The sequence below is a fragment of the Plutella xylostella genome, chromosome 6, assembly GCF_932276165.1.
Source record: "Plutella xylostella chromosome 6, ilPluXylo3.1, whole genome shotgun sequence".
Classification (NCBI taxonomy): Eukaryota; Metazoa; Arthropoda; class Insecta; order Lepidoptera; family Plutellidae; genus Plutella; species Plutella xylostella.
The window spans coordinates 7,151,294-7,176,366 of NC_063986.1; the positions used below are offsets into that span (position 1 = coordinate 7,151,294).

Here is a 25,073-nt window from a genome sequence, read left to right on the forward strand (position 1 = left end):
CATTTCCCTTGGAGCATACCGGAGCGGGCCGGTGGCGCGCCTGCCTCACGAAATATTACCGCGAAGACATCTGCGGCCAACCGTGGACCCAATTTAATGCCTCACAAAATCTGGACAAAATAAATGCGGAAGAATAATATGGTCCTGTGAGAGGCCAGCGATATGAAAGCACATTCGTCCCATGACGTTTATTGCGATCTCGTATTACGAGGGAAAGAGTCTTGCACAAAGACCTTTGCACGTCCCCGTCTAGGACGTTTGAAATGGACGTCATCACATCATTCTTTATTACTGAACTAGATCGGAAAGAAGCCCAGGTTCTTATGAGAAACTCGCGATAGAAATCTAGTTTAATTCATCACAAACGAGTACCTATTCTATTCTATTACCTATTCTAATGAATATATTTTTTAATGAATTATACGCATTGGATCGAGGACATAAAACTAATAAAAAATATGCATAAACATAAATATGTCTACATTTTCTTTAGTTGAGTTATTAAACTCATATAAAATCAGGCGTCCTTACAACTCCTCTGACGCAGTCTGTCAAAAACTGCAAGGTATTTTAAAAGTATGTCACTCTTAACCGCATCACATATGAAATATTTCATCACCTTACACTCGTCGTAAAACGGAGCTTTCTCGCACGAGATCTTTTCAGGACTTACTCGGATTTTCGTACAGCAGGGGCTTCGTCGCGGGACCTCTCTGCTTATTCATGAAAAATTTAATTTTAGAAAATAACTCTGAAAGTTGCCATGTTAGAGCGCAGTGCCGCCGCCGCCGCTCGGTGCCACATCACCCTGTATTGTTCCCCGATGCACGCGGCCTTTTTATTTTGCTTACAATTTTATTTCACTTGTTTCCGAAAAAGTCTAGCTTGCCCGCGACGTCGTAGTAGTTTTATTACGTACAAGATTTTGTTACAAATTATACTAAGTCCAGTTTTACAAAAAGTGAAAGCCTACTTGATTCTTATTGAAAATATTTATACACGTTTCATATTGAAGACACCATATTCAAGTTCTTACACACTTGCACGGTACACTTTGGGTGAATACAGGATGTCCCACATAAAGTGTTTGAGTTTAAGCCTCCGCCTTGTAGGCAAGAATTTAATTTTAAAATAGCTGATACAGCGCGCGGTGAAATTGGAAATAAGCTGAAGTTTTTAGTTCCATCAACTTCTTTCCTGTCTATTCTTCGACCAATTTGGTTGTCATTTGTACTTCAGTAATAAATTCATAATGGAAAATATTTATTTTGTTAAATATTGTATAAGAATAGAATAAGAAAAATAATACCTAATATTTATTCAGAAAACTAAAGGTCGGTGAAATACTGCTCTGAACTAGGAAATAACAGAGTTTTTCCTATGTTCGTTTCGTGAGTATGTAAATGAAATGAACGTTGTACCGAATAATCATACAGATATTTAAAATATACTTTATGTACCTACAGTCCATTTATGCGGTTCCTAGATTCAAATACATACTAACATATATAATATTCAAATGAACGAATATTAAATAACGTTTAGTGTAAAGAAGAGCACGTATTTTGATATTCCCAAGAACCGCGTTTATATTCAAACATGGAGACACTAGGCCCTCGTTTTGTGGTCTTATTTATAGCTCTCTCCGTATAAAATAGAAAGATTTTCGTGGAAATATGAAATTTATGTCATTTATACATTGCGATATTTAACTTAGCACATACTATACAAAATAGGAGTTATAATGGTGTATTTTTGTATCTATTACGTATGCAGTAAACTAACCTACCCGAGCAGCGTGAATTTACTTACAACCACTGGAGAAAATTCCTAATTATACTACTGCTTTGTCCTCGAGATTAGAATACTTGTAGTAGCACGTACTGTCTCGCCATTCATACACTATAGTTAAAATATGTAGGGTAACCCGAAAAAAACAAGACACTTGACAGGCACCTTGTGCTGGCCACCCTACCCACGCGAATAGTCATTCGCGTTCTAGTGCTCCGCCGTTCAACCACACTTTGATCGTGAAAAAATATTTGACTAAGTGTTCATACCGAGCAAAATGCCGAAGCGTAAGCGTAAGGACGACGATGACAGTGAATATCTACGGGAAAAAGTGCAAAAATTGGAAAAATCACTAAGAAAACGGAAAAGAAATTCCCGTTCCCGCCACCGCCGTCGTACCAGGGTAGTGTCTTCCAGCAGCAGTGAGGGGGGCCCACCGCGGCCCTCGTCTCCGCGTTCATCACCGCCACGGGCCGCGCCACCGCGGTCCCCGCCGCCGCGCCCCCGGCTGGGGTCGCAGCGCCCCTCGCCGCCGCCGCCGCCGCCGCGCAGGAGCGAAGCGAGTCGCCCGAGCCCGGGGACGAGTGGGAGTACGACCCCGGATCACCGGCCGAGTGTCCCAGCAGCGGCCCACAGGATGAGCTCGAGACGACAAACACAGAGGGTAAGTAACATACCCTCAGACAAAAAAATAATACAAAAATCTTTTCGTAAGTAATCAACGAAAATCGTGCCGCTATACGCTGCTGTGCTTGTGTACATCCCGTGTGGATGTTACCTACCTAAAGACGCCTTTGTGGATAGTTCTGTGTGAATATCCCATTGCTGCTGCCTAAGTATATGTCCTACCGTGTCATGACCGGACCTGTTTTAACAGGTTTTATAATTATGTTGTGTACATTCTATGTGGATGTTACCTACATTCAAAAAGCATTGTGGATGGTTCATAATGAACATCTCTGGCTTTACAAGCGCTCCAAAAGATGTCCCAGTGGCAGGCCCATCCCGCATAGACCGACCGGCCAGTGCCGCGCCGAGTGCCGCGCCCGCCGGGCCGCCGCCGCCGCCGCCGCCGCCGCCGCTGGAGGGAGACGACGACGTGGTCGTTCTGGACGACGAGATGCTCGAGCTGCTCGGCCAAGCGCCGTGTAAAGACAAAAAATATGGCCCAAAAATTCAGAGGGACCTCGCACTACGATGGGAGTTTGTGGCCACAACGGGGCTGACAAAGGAGGAGCGTAAGGAGCTTCTCAACAGACATCTAGTTCCAAAAAATTGCCAAAAAATAGATGTACCGCTTTTGAATGCAGAAATCAAGGCAGCCTTGTTAGACAATCCTATCAAGAAAGACAAGGCCATTGAAAATAAGCAAGGTCGTATCAGCGCCGCTTTTCTTCTGCTTCGAGGTCAAAGTTTCCACGTCCTTTAAACTGGAAGCCCCCACTCCCGTACAACACGGGTGCGGCAGTGGGCCGCTGGCAGCAGGGAGCGCCGCGCCAGCCGGCGCACGCGCCCCCTCGGCGCCGCCCCCCGCCCCCCGCGCAGACATCGCGGGCACCGCCGCCGCCGCCGCTGCCACCGCAGCAGCGCTCACAGTACCGCGCTCCACAGCGGCGCCAGTAGATACGGTATGTGGAAGACTTCGCTCGTTTTATAATCAGTGGAAAATTATAACCAATGACCCTGTAATTCTATCCTGGGTTCGGGGGTACCAAATACCGTTTACGGAACCTCCTATTCAGTCGCACAAACCGGGAAGCCCATTTTGTTCGCCGTCTGATATTGAATATAATAAGGCCATTAATGACTCATTAGCAAAAGGGGGCAATATCCGAATGCGTACCGGTAGAAGGCCAATATCTTTCTAGTTTTTTTTTTCTGACCGAAAAACAAAATGGCAGTAAAAGATTTATACTAAACCTAAAATCACTAAATAAACATACGAGTTTAATGTACTACCCTTCGGGTTAAGTACAGCACCCTTCGTTTTTACAAAACTGCTCAAACCAGTCATGTCTTTGCTCAGATCCCTTAACTATTTATCTACTATTTACATCCATGATATCTGCTGCGTTGGCAGCAACTATGACAACTGTCTTAATAACCTTTCTCAAACAAAACAGATATTAGAGTGTCTAGGTTTTATCATAAACGAAGAACAAAGCTGTATAATACCACAGAAGTCCTGTAAATATCTTGGCTTTATAATTGATTCAGAAAAATTTCACATAAGATTAACTGATAAGAAACGCAAACTAATTAAACAGGAGCTATTACAATTTAAGAAAATCAAACGTTGTACAATCCGAAGCTTCGCACGATTGGTTGGTCTTCTCACATCTGCTTGCCCTGCCGTCCAATATGGCTGGCTTTACACCAAACTATTTGAACGGTGTAAATATCTTGCATTGTTAAACTGTCCGAGTTTAACTATGACTCGTACCTAAGCTTACCACCTGAGTTACAAAATGATTTCGATTGGTGGCTTAAATTCATCGACAATGCCACTAACCCTATAAGGGATGATATTTATAAAATTGAAATATTTTCTGACGCCAGCAAAACAGGGTGGGGGGTGGCATGTGGTGAGGAGACCGCCAATGGTCGGTGGTCTGAAGAAGAGAGCCAGCAGCACATTAACTCTCTCGAACTAAGGGCTGCTCACTTTGGTCTTCAGATCTTTGCTAAAAACCTTCGCAATTGTCAGATTCTATTAAGAATAGATAACACAACTGCCATATCATAATATGTGAATCGCATGGGAGGTGTCCGATTCCCCCACCTTAATAAAATTTCTAAAAATATATGGCAGTTTTGTGAGGCTCGAAATTTATTTATATTTGCATCTTACATTAGCTCTCAGGATAATGAAGGAAGCAACACCCTGACACCGAATGGGAACTGAGTGAGGCAGCCTACACTCATGTTACCAACCTTCTAGGCATGCCTGAGATTGACTTATTCGCCTCTCGAATAAATAATAAATGTCCACGTTACATATCTTGGAATAGGGATCCGGGAGCGTTTGCAATTAATGCTTTTACCATAGAATGGAAATAATATTTTTTTACGCATTTCCGCTAGTTGCTGTTCTGCTAAAAACGTTAAAAAAAAATTATCACCGAGGGTGCTGAGGGCATCGTATTGGCTCCTCTGTGGCCTACTCAACCTTAGTTCCCACTCTTCCAGAGTCTCCTGTGCTGTGACCCTATTATTTTAGAACCGTCTGACGTAACTTTGTTTTCTCCAATCAACAGCACAATCCAACCCAGGTTCACGCTTATGGCAGGGAGGTTATCCGGGAAGCGTTCTTAAGAAGACGTGTGCCGCCGGCTGCGCTGGATATCATATGCGCCTCGCTAGCGGATAATTCACTAAAGCAAAATGAAGTCGCCTTTAAACGCTGGAGTAAATTCTGTAACGACAATCAAATTGATTTTTATGAAGCATCAATCCCGAACGTAATTTACTTCCTCACTAAGGTATTCAACGAAGGAACCCAATACGGAACAGTCAATTGTATTAGGTCAGCCCTGTTCCTTATTCTTGGTTCAAAAATAAGCTCAGATGACAGGGTCCAGCGATTGTTTAAAGGGTTTTAAAGACTGAGGCCACCTATGCCAAAGTATGATAGTACTTGGGACCCTTCGATTGTTCTAGACTATTTATCAATTAATTATCCTAATGATCTAACCAGCTTGGCCAGTGTTACAAAAAAGACGGTTACTTTACTAGCCTTAGTCACAGCACACAGCAATTTCAAAAATTAAGATATTAAACATAGATTTCAATAACCCTGATCACATAAGCATTAAGATACCTGATCTAATCAAGTCTTCCCGCCTCGGTGCGTCACAACCGAACCTTATTCTACCTTTTTTCGTAGATCGCCCAACAATCTGCCCAGCATTAGCATTAAAAAGGTACTTAGATATGACCCAGGCTTTAAGAGGTGACATAGACACACTTTTTATAAGCATTAAGAAACCCTACAGGCCAGTGACAGCCCAAACACTGGGGCGGTGGGTCAAGGATATTTTAGGCGTAAGCGGGATTGATACCTCAATGTTCACGGCGCACTCCGCCAGGCACGCGGCCACGTCCAGCGCGCACAGGCACGGCGTGAACATCAACACCATCCGAAGCACTGCTGGATGGAGCGTAACTCTCAAGTTTTTGCTAGATTTTATCAGCGAAATATAGTTAGCAATAGCAGTAATCAATTCGCACTATCGCTTATAAATTCTAGTGATACTGCACAGTAAATTGTACTTACTTAATTAATCTAAGAAATAATACTTAATGTTTTGTTTAAGCGATTATTATTATGCCCTAAGTACTGTATATGTATATGATTAATGTATTGATAATAGCATAAAAAAGGATCTGAGAGTCCTTTTCTGTGATCATTAGTTATTTGATGATTCCTGAATAAATGTAAATTTCATTTGATACTACACAAATTTCATTTTATACTTACCTGATAATACTAATATTCCACTTACACTCTCAAAATCTACAAGTATTCTAATCTCGAGGACAAAGCAGTAGTATAATTAGTGATTAAACGAACTTACCTTAAGTGACGTTCTATCATAATTATACGAAGGCTTTGTCCGAAGAGATTAGCTCCCTCCCACCCCTGTAAGCATAGCCCAGACGTGGAATATTAGAGTTTCTCTCACTAGCTTTGAACTAAATGACTATTCGCGTGGGTAGGGTGGCCAGCACAAGGTGCCTGTCAAGTGTCTTGTTTTTTTCGGGTTACCCTACATATTTTAACTATAGTGTATGAATGGCGAGACAGTACGTGCTACTACAAGTATTCTAATCTCTTCGGACAAAGCCTTCGTATAATTATGATAGAACGTCACTTAAGGTAAGTTCGTTTAATCACTAATTATACAGGAGGTTGCTAAAGTTCTATTGTAATTACGTATGTAGAAGAAGAAGTAGAAGTGGTTTCGGTTTACTATACCACTTTTGCAACACTCTGTGGTGTCGCCACCTATCTTTTAATATATTTACTTTCATAATTTTCGCAAGGTTTTCTATCCTAAAATCCTTTTCCCTATTTCCGCTTATGTCGTGCACCGCAACGCTACGTGTGGCAACACTGTCTGCGCCACCCACACACAATCAGTTCCGAAAACGAATTCATGGCCGCCGTCGCGCTAAGTTATTCGCGATTGAACTTATTTTCAAAATAGACGATTGGCTAGTTGCTAAAGTCTTCCGCTTCTTCTTTATTCGTGGTGAACCGCTAACCGAAGAATATCAGTGTGTGTGTTGAGTGCTGCAGTGCTTTGGATTGCTCTGATCTCTGATCGATCGAGCACGTGGCGCCAGGCGAGGGTCTGGAAGCCGGCCGCCTTTTCCTGGTCTCCTGAACTGCCTCCAGCGACCAGGTAGGTGCACGACACTTCATCAACCCTTTCCCTCGGTGAGACACCTTGCTGTAGTTTCTTATTTTTTTTCTATCGAAGGGACTTCGGCTTAGCGCGTTACCATGTGGTCCTTCGACCCGCGATTACTATTTCCCCACCCCTATTAGGTCACCTATTAGGAGAAAACCGCCCTTTTTAGCTTATTTCAAAGCCAAAAAGTGAACTTAAGCTAGTGCACGCGGCGCACTGCATAGGTTATTTACCTAACCGCTTTTTATCGACATACATTGTACGCTTTCCAAAGACGTAATAATCATATATATAATCATCTCGCTTCAAATACACATAAAGTATTATCCCGCTATTAGTAGTTAGGGCTACTGTACTTAAATAGGTCACGCATTTTACGCTTGCTGCAATAATAGGCATAAGAAGGTAGACTCACATTCAATCGCCGCCGCGCCGGCGCGGCGCCATATTCAATCGCGTTATCAAGTTATCATTCCAATTGTACACCCACATTCCTGTGATTGTTTAATTTGTTTGTTTCATTTTATTTTCCGATGTCGAAAGCATCAAAACCGCATAATGAAAAAGATTCGGTGCAACATAATTATGAACTCGCGACACTGCAAGCAAAACGTAATGCTTTGTTCGAGTGTTTACAATACGCGTTTGATTTATCTACCGAAATAAATAAAGGGAACGAGGAGAGAGAAGCTTTTCTCGATGCGAGTATTAATGTAGATACAATTCGTTCAGATTTCCAAAAAGTGTTAGATCAGTACAACAGCTGTTTAATGTCCAATGACCCTACTGCCAAGCCAGATTATAAATCGCTAGTTTCTTTCGAACAGCTGTATTGTCGCGTAAAACGCTTGGTTGCGTCATGTACCGTAGTCACGAAAACTACCCAAAATAATGATTGTTTTCCACAAAAAAGTAAAATAAATTTACCGCCTATTGAGTTGATGAGCTTTAATGGTGACATTCGCCAATGGCCACTATTTTATGCCAATTTTAAATCTACTATTCACGACAATAAGTCCCTCTCAGATCATGAGAAACTTCATTATTTGCTAGGTAAATTAACAGGCAAGGCCCAGGCCGCTTGTGCGGGCATTACGCCCTCCGCTGAAAATTATAAAACGTTATTTGATACCCTAGTAAATAGGTATGAAGATAAGCGCACGCTAGCAGCTACCTATTTACAACAATTAATGGAATTCAAACCGCTGTCGTCGATTTCTGCGAGTAATTTGGATTTCTTTAATGACCGATTTGTTAACGCAGTACGCGCCCTAAAGAATCTAAAGTTAACAGACTTACAAGACTTCATATTTTTGCAAACTGCCTTAACTAAATTAGATCCTGATACCGTGCGTACTTTTGAGAATAGTAATAATAATCAGTCTGAAATTCCAACCTTTGATAAGCTCGTTGAGTTCTTGGATAATCAAACTAAAATATTACAGCGCGCACCAACCACTGCGGCCGCCGGTGGTGGCGCTGCATCAGCATCACGATCGGCTGTTCGCCCTAGATCTAATAACAAAAACCCGCCGCCTCACTACAATGCGTACGTTAGTACCGTCGACTCTAATTCCGCTCACAAGTGCTTATGTACAAACATTGTACATCATCATTTGTTCAAATGTCCCGAATTCCATAAAATGTCTCCTCACGAGCGTTTTCAAGCCGCGAAGAATTTAAATGGCTGTATAAATTGCCTAAGTACGAAGCATAAGATTGCTTCCTGTCAGTCCGCTTCGGGATGCCGAGTGTGTAAACAAAAACACCACTCGCTATTACATTTTAATCGAGAGTCGAATCCGTCACCCGCTTTACAGAACTTAACCACTGTGCCACCGCGCGCCGCGGTCATTGACTCGGTTGGTGGCGGCGGCGGCGGCGGTGCATCGCTTACGTCACAGCCAGCTGATGCGAAATCATCCGTTCCCGCGCAAGCGGACGTCGCGTTGTGTTCGACGTTCATTGCTGCTCCGCGTCCTTGCGTGCTTAATGCCGCTGCCGCTCAAAGTAGTACGCCGCAATGTAATACGCCTACTACTGTTTTGCTCGCTACCGCTATGGTAGCTACGTACGATAGTAAGGGTAATAAACAATTTGTAAGGGTTTTGCTGGATTCTGCATCGCAAAGTCACTTCATTACCAGCGAATGTTGTGATCGTTTGGGGTTACGGCAGAATACCATTCAACGTACTACTGTGAGGGGCTTCGGGGGAACGGAGAGGGCATCCCACGGGACAGTAGACTTACAGTTTTTCTCGCGCTTTAATAATAACATAAAATACAAAATCAATTCTTTAGTTGTTGATAAGATTACTGACAACTTACCTACCGCTTATGTCGACTCCACCGCCCTGCCATATCTTAATAAAATAGCATTGGCAGACGACCATTTCGCTACGCCCAACAAAATCGATGTTTTGATTGGTGCTTCGCTGTTTCCGCATTTGATTCTTCCCGACGACGTGGTCTCCAGTGGACCATCGGGGCCGCCCGCTATTCATACAGTGCTAGGCTACGTACTCATGGGAGTCGTGCCTGCGCTCGCCGCCCGCCCAGCATGCGTGACGTCATGCTGCGCCATAGTGCCACAGCAGCCTATGGATCATTTAATTACCCGCTTCTGGGAACTGGAAAAAGTCCCCGGCTCGCCCGTTCAGCACCCCACGGATGTTGAATGTGAACATTTTTACCGCTCGACTACGGAACGTGACCCCGTGACCGGCCGTTACACTGTAGCTCTCCCGTTTGATAAAGACGTGTTTTTACTTGGGGACTCCTATAACATTTCTCGCAAACGTTTTTTGTGTTTGGAGAAGAAGCTCGAGGCTTCTCCCGAGCTTCGTGCCGCTTACGATGACGTCATTAAGGACTATATTTCCAAAGGTTATGTGGAGCCACTGACCGTTCCCCCGCAGGCGTCATCGGACGATTTGTCCCCGAGCTATATAATCCCGCACCATGGTGTCCTCCGCGAGGACAAGTCCACCACGAAGCTGCGCCCCGTGTTAGATGCAAGTTGCAAGACTTCATCCGGTGTCTCGCTAAACGAGGTGCTGCACAGTGGGCCAAATTTACAAGGGGACTTGTTTAAAATTATTTTAAATTTTCGCCTACACGCTGTAGCGATGACCGCTGATTGCAAACAGATGTTTCTGCAGATTATGCTTCGCGAATCTGATAGACGCTATCAGAGAATTTTATATCGTTTTAATCCAAACGATCCTCTGGTTCTATATCAATTTAATAGAGTATGTTTCGGTTTAAAGTCAAGTCCCTTCCACGCGCTCCGCACTGTGCAGCAGCTCGTCGACGATGACGGCGCCGAGTATCCCCGCGCGGCGGAGATCGTCCCGTCCTGCCTGTATATGGACGATATCGCCTTTTCTGTTGATACAGAACAGGAGGCGGTGGACGCAGCAAAACAGCTGATTCAAATGTTCAAGGGTGCCCAGTGGGATCTTGTTAAATGGAACAGTAATTCACAATACGCACTCAATGAGTTGCCCGCTTCGCACAAGATACCTACTGAGGTGGAATTCGACAAAGCTACAGAGCATAAAATATTAGGACTCGGTTGGTCTACTGATAATGACGACTTTTATTTTAAAATCGACCCTCCTGATTTGGACTCAGTGTGTACCAAACGCACCATAATGTCAACGATCGCCCGACTTTGGGACAGAATGGGTTTCGTCGCGCCAACTGTATTGGTAGCTAAGTTATTAATTAAGAAACTATGGCAGCTGAAGGTGGATTGGGACGAAGTCCCGCCCGACCAGGTAGTAAGGCTTTGGCGACAATTTTGTCGCGAACTGCCGGCGCTTAATGAGATAAAAATCCCTCGTTGTCTCAGCGTCGCGACTGGTTGCGAGGTGACCTTGGTAGGGTTCGCAGATGCTAGTGAGCAGGCGCAAGGCGGCGTTGTGTACGTGCACGTCGCTTCTCCGTCGGGTAATGTGGTCCGCCTTCTCTGCGCGAAGTCCAAGATAGCACCCACCCCGCCCCATACGATTGCTCGTATGGAGCTTTGCGCAGTTCTTTTACTGTCGAAATTATTACGCTCAGTACTTGAAACGTATAATTCCCGCATTCCAATTAGGGTCCGCGCCTACACAGATTCCAAGGTTGCGCTTTATTGGATAAAAAATTCGCCTCACCGTTGGCAAACATTTGTTGCCAACCGTGTTATTAAAATAAATGAAAATGTATCCGCTGAAAACTTTCATCACGTCGCGGGGACAGACAACCCGGCCGACTGCCTGTCGCGCGGCGTCGACCCCTCTAAACTGAAAGTCCATCCGCTGTGGTTTAACGGGCCGTCCTGGCTAGCATCGAATGCTTCACAGTGGCCTTCCTTTGATGAAGTTAACGATTCCACTTTAGACGTCGTTCCCGAGCAAAGGAACCTAGTTCACGCTGTTTTGACCCCTGCTGACGAGTGTAGTATTTACCCCGCTGCTTCTCGTTCCTCGTCATGGACCAAACTCCTGCGAATAATCGTTTATATATGTAGGGTTTTAAAACTATTACCACGCCGCGAACCTACGTGTATTACCGCTACTGACTTGGAGTACGCAGAAACAAAATTGCTGCAAATACTCCAAAACAAACATTTTAAAGATGAGTTATTAAATATTAAAAATGACTTGCCTGTTTCCCCGGTGCTTAATAAATTAAGACCGTTTTTACACAACGACCTAATCCGAGTTGGCGGCCGACTCTCCAATTCCGATTTAGATTTCGATAATCAACACCCGATACTTCTGCTTCGTGATGATCACGCGGTTAACCTGATAATACAATATTATCACAAAAAATATTTGCACGCAGGGCCAGAGTTGCTCCTGTCATTACTTCGCCAGAAGTACTGGATTCTATCTGCTCGGCGCGTAGTGCGGAGGATAGTGCACCAATGCAATGTTTGCTTTCGCGCGCGCCCGCGTCCGACTTATCCGCCACACAGGTTGTGACTACGCAGGGCCTATCGCTTACACTCCTGTTCGTCGCCGTGGAGCTAAGGCTATGAAGGCCTATATTTGCGTCTTCACATGTCTTACCACTCGCGCACTACATATTGAGGTAGCGACTGACCTGAGCACCGCCAGTTTTTTGGCCGCTTTAAAGCGTTTCTTGTCCCGCCGAGGCCCGGTAAAGGTCATGCATTCTGATAGGGGAACTAATTTTGTCGGCGCTAATTCTTACTTACGTGACCTTTACAAATTTCTAAACAGCGACGAATTCAGTTGCAGTCTCAAGCAGGAGCTCACAGAAAACCGAATTGAATGGAAATTTAACTGCCCAGCCAGTCCACATTTCGGGGGGTGCTGGGAGAGCATGGTGAAGGTGGTAAAGAATCACCTATTTAAAGTGATTGGTCAACAGCTGCTTTCATATGAAGAACTGGTTACTGTACTCGCTCAAATCGAGAGTGTACTCAATTCGCGGCCTCTTACTGTGCTCAGTGCGGACCCCGCTGAACCCGCCGCGCTGACGCCCAGCCATTTTCTTCACACCGCGCCTTTACTTTCGTTGCCAGCGGCTGAAGTGCATGACGACAACCTTAGCCTACTTCATAGGCACTCGTTGCTCGATAAACTCGTACAATTGACAACATTTCAAAATTTTATACAGTTGAAATTCGAAAACCATTTAGAGATATGGCTCTAATATTCACAAAAAAAAATGTTTCCGATTTTTCTTTTGATTTATTTCAGAGAAAAACATAAAAATCTAAATTATCATTTGTGACACCACGATGTGGCATAATAATTAAACGGGCTTTTACTTCTAAAACATAAACAACAAAAAAACATGTTATGTCACTTTGACAATGACAATGACAAACATCACTCAAATGTCTGTCACTTTTATGTGTCCTTGTCAATGACGGAAGTACGTGATTGGTCCTTGCCACAAAATAAAGTTGAAGTTGAAGCTGATTGGTTGCTTGTTCATGTCAAGTTAATGTCATCCAACTTTTTTTTTAGGTTAGGCAGGCAACGAAAATATTTTTATCCCAAGCCTCGACGTGACGTCACTCATACTAAAAATATTTTTTTAATATTAAGAAATAAAAAAATACGGGTCATCTAAATTTGTGATATCTCGTCGAAAATAAAATAAAATCGGTGAGCATTTTATTTGAAATGTTGTCAATCCTTTTGGAGGAGATGGAGAGTGGAATACTTACATGGCTTGCAGACTCGACAGAAATGGAATGTTCCATCCTCTGCTATTATACCTGGAACAGTTGTAGTTATCATAGATGATAACGCGCCTCCGCTTTCGTGGCCATTGGCGATTGTCGACAAAGTTCATCCTTCAAGGGATGGAGTAACGCGGGTAGTTACTGTAAGGACTGCAAGGGGCACATGTATACGCTCGCCCGGTTGTACGTTTATGTCCGCTCCCGTCACAATAAACAATACATTAGTATCTACCGCTGTAGTTTATAATTAGTTTTAGTTACCGCATTAGCTAGGCTATAATTTTGTCTCGTTTCACTTATGAATGTTTTAAAGGTGACCCTTTAAGGGGGGAGGAAATGGTGTCGCCACCTATCTTTTAATATATTTACTTTCATAATTTTCGCAAGGTTTCGATCCTAAAATCCTTTTCCCTATTTCCGCTTATGTCGTGCACCGCAACGCTACGTGTGGCAACACTGTCTGCGCCACCCACAGACAATCAGTTCCGAAAACGAATTCATGGCCGCCGTCGCGCTAAGTTATTCGCGATTGAACTTATTTTCAAAATAGACGATTGGCTAGTTGCTAAAGTCTTCCGCTTCTTCTTTATTCGTGGTGAACCGCTAACCGAAGAATATCAGTGTGTGTGTTGAGTGCTGCAGTGCTTTGGATTGCTCTGATCTCTGATCGATCGAGCACGTGGCGCCAGGCGAGGGTCTGGAAGCCGGCCGCCTTTTCCTGGTCTCCTGAACTGCCTCCAGCGACCAGGTAGGTGCACGACACTTCATCAACCCTTTCCCTCGGTGAGACACCTTGCTGTAGTTTCTTTTATTTTTTTTTCTATCGAAGGGACTCCGGCTTAGCGGCGTTACCACTCTGTATGCCTGGACAGATTGCTCCTGGACTGCAAATAGTTTTTTTAAGACCGGTTATGCTCCGGTTATTAAATTTTCATTTATTTATTTACAACAACACATCGAAGAATAAGAATCCTTCAATATTCAATAGCAACATACTTAATGGTATTACTCACAGGTATACCTACATCTATAGGCATCCGAGTCAGTAACTCTGTCTACACTCTTTGTTTATCTCTACTGACAACAACGGAGATATTTCCTCACATTCACATTTAATTTTAATACGAAATATGATATCAATGTATTCTATCCTACCATTTCAAATTTCCCTTGAGAGGCTCAGCGCAATAGCTTTCTTACTTTTATACAGAGCTTTTGTAAGTACAGTAGATAGTGAAATATAATCATATCATGGAAAGAGTATCATCATGATTGACAACATTGTTATTTTTATTTCTATGTTCTAACAGATGGATAGTCAATGAAACCAACAATCCTTCAGAAAAATAGCATAAAGTACCTAGTTTATTTCAATTTAATAGATGGTTTTGGTTGCTCACTGACAAAAATCAAAACTGCATATGAATCGTTTAATCGTTTTCTGTACCGTAAATGTACTGTATCCGAACACTACAAAGCGTTCAATAGCACACCTTTGCCGAGGCGCGCTATGATCGGATTAAACTATATCGCGCCGGGAAGGCGGTAGATGAGCTTCGCACAGCAAATAACCTCAGTGGGGCTCCGCGCAGTAAGCCACGGGGTACGCCCGGTGGCATTAGCAGAAAGCCTAGGCAACGCCGTAGTCTTACCCGTCGCCAATTTGCGGTGCTATTAGCAAGTTCTTGCCTCTAACTAAGTTAAGCGGAAGGCTGGCTCGAGCGTAAGCCTCGAGAAAGCGCCTTCGGTAAACTAACCACCCGCGCTCAGCCGACCCTGCCCCCCGCGCCGTAACCCCGCGCAGGTGACAGAGGGGGAGAATTAAGCGACCAAATAGCTGGCGGATCACTGGCTGCGAAAAACAGTGCACCAATGATGCTCCCACCACATAGTAAATGAGGGCAGGAATATCAAAGTTCGCCAGCAGCTAACTGAAAATAGGAATGAGAGCCTGCTTTTAATTAATACGGAAATGGCCGCCCGCCGCAGCTGCATTAAAATGGGGAAGTTGATTTTTGCACAATTCCACGAAACAATTTTACTCATTGCTACATGCAGTGGTGTTGCAAAAAGTAATATTAATCTCGCATAACTGAGCATTCTGAATTAATTTTGCTTTATTATCATTGATATTTCACCAACAAAGTTGTTCATATTGGTATTGCAAGTCGAGTTATACCTACATATCTGCATACTTTTCAGTCTAATAATAATGTTCGTCTTCCTGTAAGTACTCAGTGTATATGTATACACGATTTGGGATGTCACTTCACGCCGCTTCACAACACTTTTTGCTGATTGCATTGGAGACTGCAGATTTAAAAAAATGTTTCAATATTTATTTTTAATTTCAGGAGCAACAATAATTACCAACAAAATTTATGTTTGCTTAGATGCATGCGTAATTTATGTAGCTTAATTATCCTTAACGTAACTGCTCTAAATTAATTAATCACTTCCATATATTGAGTGGAGACACGCCTACTGTACCGTTTTCTCAAGCAGCGCCGCGCCGCCGATGTCGACGTCATATTGTTAAATTTAATTAATGAGAACAATGTCAGAAAGCTATATTAATTGCCCTTTCAGTTCGCCAAATATTCCCATTAAGACGAAACTGCAGCGCCATCCCGACAAAATTATGACATTAATATTTAGAAACTTCCAATGTATAACAAGTTTTCCCATCAGCAAGTTTCCAGTGAAGAATGTGGCCCTCGGAGCGGCTGGAGCAAGCTAGTGCCGCCAAAACCTTCAGATAAATGAATTTGTCACCACACGAGATTACACAGACATAAATAATTGTTATAACAATGTGTTTTCTAATTTAATGCGAGGAAATGTAATCTGAATTACAGCACTCGCATAACATTTCAAGATTGTTGGGGAAATTCAAGAGTTTGTTATCTGCCGCCTTGAAAATTTAAGCCTACGCTTCTTGTGTTTTGATTTCGGAAAAGTCTTATAATAACGAGGCCATAAATATCTCTTTACCACAACTTTGGGAATCCGACTTAAGAGGTTTAGATCCGGTAACGTAATACCAACTTGTTGTTTTACATTTCTTTTCCGATGAATCGATATATGGGAAGCTTTTGCAAACTTCTTTTCGCTGCGGTTTGAAAAACATTTATGAAAATATTTGATCACCCGTAATTCCGGTATGTGTGGGAAATAACGCAATAACCGTAACGTTAAAAGGCGTCAATATAAGCGTGACCTTTCAGCCAATGAACGGCGGCAATGAGCCCCCGCAGCACCCGGGGGCTCATCGAGGGCTCGATCGAGTGACACATCGTAAAATAGCGTCATTTAGCGGAGTGGCGCACGTATCCTGTATCAATTTGCCGGGACGTGCGCCTGCCGATCGACGTGCCTCCGCCAAATGAGCCAGGTCTTGGCTCCTCGGACGAGCCAACACCGCTACTTAATTAAATACCACATTGTTACTTTCCGTTTGTATACGCGCCGCGAATGCTTCATGAGCCCTGCTAACTGTTATTTGCTCGCTAACGGTTATAGTTATGGGAGGGAATACTTGGCAGGTGGCACGGGAAGGCTTATTGGAATTCGAGGAAGCAGCGTTGTTAGTTATTTCATAGTCCAAATTACAGGAATATAAATTCTCTACGTATTTCTCTTTGAATTGAACTGAAATATTTAAAATATGAATAAAAACTAGGTCTTTCAAATCTAATAATAGAAAGAGAAAATTATGTAAATGGCTATCGTAGCTCTCGCAGATACCGGTATCAATTTAGAAACTTTTTCATTTACGCGCCGTGACTAGCAAATTCGATCAAATGGAGAAGTATTGCGAACACAAATCTACGTCAAAAAGACGAAACTATTTCCGACATCGCCGCCGCTCGGAACAAGTGCTGAAATATCGACGTCAAGCTCCTATTGAAATATTATACAATTCTGGCACTACTCGGTACCTTAAAGAGACTTATAAATATCAAAGACATTTCCAGCGAACACTGAGAGCATTCCGGGCCGAGGCTTTCCTCTCGTCAATTGCTTTCAGACGAGGTTAAAAGGCAGTTGTTCCGATCATTTATCGAAGTTTTCTCTCTTAACGTAGTGATTGTCGAAGGCACAATACGTCGTACACAATATTACAGAGCCCCCTTTATCGCCAAGATAGGTTTTTATGGATACTTAGGTTTTATTGGGCTGTTAATAAGTTTTATTATTAGCTGTTACTGCAAACTGATCAAAGTCATCAGTTCGTGACCCTGACAGTTTCCTCTAGTGATGATCTCTACATGCTCTACCTACAAGTACACTACATAAATCATATTATAAGGTATCATTTAGCTATTTTTATTATTATTATTTAACTATTTATTCTTGGTTTTCTTTGACGGATGGTTACCTATATGTAAGCGATGAGCTCTTAGCGATAATGCCGTATTGATGATAGTTTCTAGTAACTATGTCAATTTGATCTAGGTATAGCATAATATTTTATTATACTTATTCTAAAACTAAGTGCCAATTTCTCCATTCTCGGTTAGAGCATAAATAACCAGGGAGTAGTAGTTAACTTTTGACACATCTGTCACGAATTTTATATGGAGATGACGTTTAATTTATAAATTGATTTTGATTAGTAGAATTTAAATAATTTATAAATAAATCCCTGTCGGTTAGATAACCGACAATGGAGAAATTGGCACTAAGGCTAATGTCACACATAACAAAAAAACATGAGTCATATTTTGACAGTATGAACCAATGACCCTATATTACAAAGACAAAGTAATGTTATATTTGGAATTCAAGTAATTTAAATCTAAAACCCGCATTATGAAAAGCGAAAGTTACAGGCAAATTTCCTTTAAATTATTTGCACGTGCCCAAGTGAATGCGAGACGCCATTTTCCAATATGCCGCTAATGAGGGAAACTCGATGAAGCCTATTTACTGACTTCGTCTTATTTATAGCATTCTCTTTATTTTATGGACTGAGTCGAGACGAGCTGCTTCTTTAATTACCCAAATATCTGGGTAGCAATTCCAAAGGCACCAAATTTTCATTTAGACAACGGAGGCTTCAGAATCTGCTTCACGCTTTATTTTATGGATAGAGGTAGAATTTTATAAGTAATCACACAATCAAGTCTTCAAACAACGATTGAACTCGAAACAATGTCATACTCCACACATAGTCTGGATATCGGTAGAATAAAAAATCTTAAAATAACCTCAACCGAAGACGAGAAGAACCTACACTTCGCCAATGTTCGTATTCCCGACGCCACTCGTTACGGAAAGCGAGTGATAAGTGGAAACGAAAGTAAACCGTAACCGACAAGCGCTGGATAGCATCGTCGGAATGGAATTACCTCGGACCACTTACTATATTAACCCTATCGACATTTGGAGCGATTTCAGAATCCGTCGCTTCGATAATTCCATTCGATAAGTCTTAGTGGCGCTTCATTCTGATGCGCTAAGAAATGTCTCTCACCGATGAGAGTATACTTAAGCTACAGATTGGTTTTCCATTTTAAGATACGTAACATACCGTGGCCCGTGGTGAAGGGCTAAAAGTGAACTGTGTGTTTTTTTAACGCAGATATTTTTGTTTGAAACTCGCAATACCAGGCTTTTATTTTAATGTTAGTACAGTCCTAGAATTTATTCGAATAGTCATTTATTCGAATTACAACCATACTCCGTAACATTGAAGTGGATCAACTGGTTCACTAATAGTCTCTATGGAAAAGTCTGTAGATATATAAGTAAATAAAGTATATTCGGAACATGTTATCTGTCCGTTTAGTTGTATGGTATGCGTTACTTGGGAAAAAATTAAGTCTCTGTCACAATTTTTATTTATTAAATAGTACCTACCTACAAATAGACAACAACTAAATAACTATTGAAAATCTGACGACACAAAATGTCCGTACTTTTCAAAATTCAAATAAAATGGAAAACAGCGACCCGACTCGGCTACAGATCTAATTAATTCTTATCCAACTGGTTTTTCTGCGCCTGGCGCGGTCGTGTGCATTTCCAATTAATTCTCAACTTCAAAGAAGCCCCTCAGAGCCTAGGTATTGTGCTGATGCTGTATTTGTTTCAAAGTAATTTATTTTACTTCGCGCAGAAACAGATGTGGTCCCTAACTCGTGGTGAAAGAATGAAAAATCTCCGGTAGAGACTCCGTGAGATTGATGTATCAACTACAGTATCATCCCAGACACTCTTCACCTTATTGCGTGTGTATAATACATGAGGTTGCAAGTTTTTTTCATATTTAGGTAAGTAAGTAAGGGGATTACACAATTCATCATTTAATTGTATATAGGTAGGTACGTATACATTGTACAGAAGTGTATAAGTAGCTGCTTATACACTTCTGTACATGTCACTGGGAACAAACAGACAATATTTTGCAATTCAACTACAACTTTTGTACACTTCTGTAGAACTGCGCAAAAAACTGAAATCCTGCTCAAATCAAGTAGGTAGGTACTTACCTTTATTCCGTTTAAATTCTAGATAGAACTCGTTCCGTTGGTAAAAGTTTACAACATTGTCTTCGAGTGAATGCATAAGCGAGTACTTCGAAATACTTGATGTTCAAACGTAATTTCTTTAAAGTTCCGTCAGAATGTTCCTATGTAGCTTCTTATAACGAGCTGTGTTCTACTACATAGTATAACAAGTCGGGTGTTCAACTTTCTTTAAAACATTATTATTTTCATAGCAAAGAAATATTTTAAAAGTCTAATTAATGATCTCATTCTATAGAAATAGACGATCTTACAAAGTAGTAGGGGTGAAGCGGGTCTGATTTGTCTAAATGGTACTTGGATGTTACATATCATAGAATAATAATATTAATAATATTACCTATATATAGGTAATATAATTATCATTGACAGATACGGTGATAATGATGATAATATTACCTAATCCTTCAGAAGTCCTGAAAACGGAAGTAGATTCTAACTAATTATTACCGACCGTATTTCATCGACATATTATATGTTTATTAAAGAACAAATCCGTTAATAAGCCATAACCAAACGGTATTTTATTTTAAAAATGTAAGTAAATAACTAATATAATGATAAAAAGTCACACTCTTTATGGTCATGACTTTATAGTTGGACTGTAACTATCATAGAACAAAGCGGACTCGGGTGTACCCTCGGGAAGCGTCATAGCGATCTTTCTTGATACAAAAAAGTCTGCCAATTTTTGCGGGGGGAATTTTTACCGTTTACCATGATTATGTCCCATTTGACATGTCATTATGAGTTTTAATACCCAGCAATAAGGGTTATGTGAAGTGACATTTAATAATGAACACAGTGTAGTAATTTTTATTGCCAATGGATGTAACAATTATCGATAAGTGTTATCGATGAATTCGAAAGCATGGGTTGGAAATACTAATTATAAATTATTTAAATTATGAATGAAACGAAGCATTTATTTATATAACTGTCTAGTGAAAATTGAGACTGCAACTAGTTTTTATAAATCGGTGGGCCTTTCTGGCCTACCACCCCGGCAGAGGGGAACGTCTGCCTTTTTCGTCTCCAGACCATTCATACTCAATGGTAACTATATTTTAATTTTGTATGCAGCTTTCCTACTTATCATCAATTATATCACCAGGATCGAAAGGAATTCCATGATATTATTATTAGATAAGTTGGTATCTAATATTTAAAACGTGGGAAACAGATAACTTTTATATAATTTATAGAATCGATTATTTGTTATAGTTTTCATTTATTTTTAAAACATTTATATTCATAACTCAACTGTCTCATCATTAATTTATTCTATAGATATACAGCTGTAACTAAACAAAATCATATATATTTTACTTGCCTATTTGAGGAAAAGAATAACTAATGCCTTATTTAGGTGCTTGGCTACACTGGGCTTGTTACCCAGCCTAAACCCCTAAACCACCACAACATGTGGTTTTTAATAGACATAGATACAATTAAATAGTGGTCATTTTCACATAATTATACTTAGTTAAATTATGTTTCCGGATCATACCATTTTTCAATAATAATTTTAAAAACTCACTTTTATTATGATAAAATCTACTTAAGATATTAAATTAACAACAATAGTTAATAATATTACAGGGTAACAAGCGTGTACTAAATATGTAATTTAAGATTACGTACATTTTAAGGTACCTAGGTTTATCTAATATATGCGCCACATATTGATACTAAACTAGACTTTATGCAGCATAATATTAAACTATGTAACAATGACGTGTTGTGAATATTATAGACATTTATTTTATTCCATGGGTATTTCAATCATCCCACCACCAGGCAGATTCGCGACCCTGAAACAATAAAGTAAATAAAATATTTAGCAATTTTATGCAGGGTTTAGGTAGGGTGAAAAGATAATGCGGACCCTGGAGGGAAAATATCTAAAAAGTTAGGAAGTTTTACGTAAAAAAGTAACATATTTTCTTTATTTTTTAAAGAATTAAAACTGCATTCGACAAGATACCGATGGAATTAATAAGAGAAAAATAGATAACAATGAAGATAACAATGATACTGAATGAATAGGTAAGGTACCTAAATTGTAGGAATATACTAATCACATGACATGACACATTCACTAATACAATGCAAATATTTCAGAATATTTTTTCTACATACCTATTTGTTATTTTTTCCCATAAGGACAACCACCTTCCCTGCAATAGCGTTTTGTTGGTATCTTACTCTCATACTGTATATTCACGACATCGACATAACACTCTCAGAAACATCTCCCAATTAAATTTTTAAACTTTACTTGATTAACGTAAGCTTGTTATATCTGTGCTTTGAAATGGACGAAGTTGCATCACAATAAGCTATCATCTGGGACATAAAAAAATCATAACTTAATATTGTAATATTCAAATTCACAGCCAAAAATAAAACCTCCAAATATAAAGAATTTTATGAAGAAAATACACTCGTCAAAATTCTATAAATAAAAACAGTTTAACATGGACGTACCTACGCAATTTCAGGGCAACGATCTCCATGAAAATCTCATGAATCAGTGTTATGATTATTACTTATGAATTGCTGTTGTGGCAAATTAATATCGATTTACTTCGACAATAAAATCCTATCCTATCTTTGACAATAAAATTAGTTTTGTGTTTTTTTTTCTCGTAACAAGTGGGTTAATTACTACAGTGTTATTCAGGTACTCACTTCTGATAGTTGTCGTGGCGGCCCTGCCCTATCATCAGAGACAGGGCGGTCTTGGAGCTGCGTTTCCTGGCCCGCGCCTGCGCAGCGCCCGGGCCCGCCTCGTCCTCCGCCAGGTCCTTGCTCAGCATGTGGTCTGAAAGAAAAGACATTATAAACCATACGATCTGCTGGTCTACTAGCTGATCTAAGTATCCTTCACATGACCAATAAAAGTCTCACACACACAAGCTTGGAAAAAAGTACATTTTAACTATATTTCTCAGAGAGAGTTGTTCAGTTGAAAAAGTAGTTATGTAAGTACAATGTAGTTAAATTTTTTGGGGGCATCTTCATATTTATAAATCTTGAAGTTTATTTGTCAGCATATGGTTGTGTCCATAGAAGTAAAGAAACTAACGTTAGTGTTTGATAGTTTCATTCATAAAATTACATTAATTTATGAACCTAACAATACCAATGTATAAAACTATGGAACTGAATCTTACTTTTGAAGGCGTTTCCGGTCCTCTTCCTGTATTCCTGCTCAAGCACAGCTGGCAGTATACCGGGATACAGCTGTAGCGGTGTTCTGTAGAAATCTATTAACATGAAAAACCTGCTTAATAAGGTACATATTTCGGCGAAATAAAAAAACATAAAATACTTATTTTAGCTGCGAGCAACGACTTTATAACATGACTTTTCTTTTTAGTTCTTTCGACGATAACGAAGATAGATTATGAATTTAATCGGAGGCTTTTAATCTTAATGTTTTCAATATAAAGATGCATTAGAATTCAGATTTATATTGTAGCAGCAAAATATTACTCAGTAATTTTCTAAAAGGTTGCGAAAGAGGCTTTTAAACAATCAGTTTGTTAGTCCATACTCCGGCTTTTCAAATCCATATTAATTATAATAATGTAGGTTCATCAAACACACACTCTCTAAATTGATTTACATAATATATACATTCCGTATGTTGTTCACAATATTATCTTGGTCCTATAAAACATAGCCATGGCCATGCCGTATCATAATCGTAAAGTCATAGTAAACCCCTGGTTGAGAGGTAATACTGTGAGGTCTATGAATCTTGGTGTCGTGGATTAGGTCTCGGCTCCCATTCGAGAAGCTGTGTGTTCAAATCCCTGCATGTCCCCATCAATTCTTAATATAATAAATAAATAAATCACAAATTATATCACGCGCTCTTACGCTGAAGGAAAACATCGGGAGGAAACCTACACATCTAGACTTGTTTGAACCCACCAAGTGGACCCGTACATGACAGGATTTGAACCCATGGCCTCTCGGATGAGACGAAGAGACTTTATCCGAAACGCAACCTATGATTCGTCAAATATATGTGACCAAGGGTTGCGTCGCAGTCGCGTTGCTTGAGAATCGCGTAGTGGGAGAACTGGCTTACCTACACCGCTACGGCACGCCTCATCAACATAGGTTGGTATGAGCAACTTACATAGCATCCTGTCAGCTTCAGCAGGCGGGAGGACCTCATCGGATCTGCCTCGCAGGTAATCTATAATAGAAATGAAAAACGTTTTGTGTCACTGTCTATCTATCTAATATTAATATACATTCTTTATTCTCATTCATGGCACTCAGAAACAATGTTTTTTAAAACTTAAAACTAATTTGTCTAGTTATTTTCAGAAACAAAACCCGTCTCGTCTGGGCACATATTTACCTAAGCAGATATTTCAATTTCATAGAAAACCCTTTGAAAACTTACCTTTGTAATAGTTGAACCCGTCCTTTAGGTCGGTCCCGCCCGCCCTCGAGCAGAGAGCCAGCAGCGCCAGTAGAGACAAGACTCCCTCTCTCATTTTATACTACTTTTATTTTATTTAAATTAATTAGCAAACAAACATGTCCCGACTCAAAGTGGAGGCTCACGTACAGTACTACTGGAGGGAGCGCGCGAGCTCCCTATTTATACTTATTTTAAACTCTAGTGAAGTGTGTGCAGGAATTGGATGTGGAGGGTTCTGTATTGAGAGAAAGTATTTTTTGCAGTAGATTACTCTGATAGGAAATTACACTATGCAGGTGTGTCAGAGATGAACGTTTACGACCTGATCATGTATGTTAGTGTTTTATGAAATTTTCTGGTCTAATTTAATAGTAAACTTGGCGATAGTAATATAGCGAAAATTCGCCTATTTACGTCTTTAATGTCTATTCCACTAATCCAACGTTGATTCCGTAGTTTCACGTATTGTCATTAGCCTTTGCTGGCTTTCATGTACCAAGTGCCATCATTTACTAAGCAAAGTTTAAAAAACAGTTTTAGTAAGATTCTTGGGAACTATAAAACTGCGGGGCCGTCAGAAAAGGGCAACCTTTCCACCTGTCAGTGTCGCTGACAGCCTGGTGGGAGGCTGTGGAGGAAAACTCCGCTCTGCCCATCCGCTGCACACATAA

General features: G+C 40.8%; 2 protein-coding genes across 2 annotated transcripts; one reads left to right on the forward strand and one right to left on the reverse strand.

The window, feature by feature from the left end:
* Positions 1–2,740: 2,740 nt before the first annotated feature.
* On the forward strand, positions 2,741–12,104 carry LOC125488669. Its single transcript, XM_048621839.1, has 3 exons — positions 2,741–3,164; positions 9,510–11,224; positions 12,042–12,104. The coding sequence occupies exons 1-3, from the start codon at positions 2,741–2,743 to the stop codon at positions 12,102–12,104; spliced, it is 2,202 nt and encodes a 733-aa protein (XP_048477796.1).
* Positions 12,105–21,475: 9,371 nt separating this feature from the next.
* Positions 21,476–24,750, reverse strand: LOC105384910. Its single transcript, XM_011555203.3, has 5 exons — positions 24,382–24,750; positions 24,109–24,168; positions 23,132–23,224; positions 22,647–22,779; positions 21,476–21,766 (listed from the first exon to the last, which is right to left on the reverse strand). Exons 1-5 carry the CDS (start codon positions 24,473–24,475, stop codon positions 21,718–21,720), a joined length of 429 nt encoding a protein of 142 aa, XP_011553505.3. The 5' UTR covers positions 24,476–24,750; the 3' UTR covers positions 21,476–21,717.
* Between the last annotated feature and the right edge of the window lie 323 nt (positions 24,751–25,073).

Coding starts and splice junctions, on each gene's coding strand:
- LOC125488669 (XM_048621839.1), top strand. CDS start 2,741: ATGAACATCTCTGGCTTTACAAGCGCTCCAAAAGATGTCCCAGTGGCA. Junction 3,165..9,509: donor GGCCATTGAAAATAAGCAAG/GTCGTATCAGCG, acceptor TCAATTCTTTAG/TTGTTGATAAGATTACTGAC. Junction 11,225..12,041: donor CCACCCCGCCCCATACGATT/GCTCGTATGGAG, acceptor ATTTGCACGCAG/GGCCAGAGTTGCTCCTGTCA.
- LOC105384910 (XM_011555203.3), bottom strand. CDS start 24,475: ATGAGAGAGGGAGTCTTGTCTCTACTGGCGCTGCTGGCTCTCTGCTCG. Junction 23,225..24,108: donor TGAAGCTGACAGGATGCTAT/GTAAGTTGCTCA, acceptor TCATGTTAATAG/ATTTCTACAGAACACCGCTA. Junction 22,780..23,131: donor GACCGGAAACGCCTTCAAAA/GTAAGATTCAGT, acceptor CTTTTCTTTCAG/ACCACATGCTGAGCAAGGAC.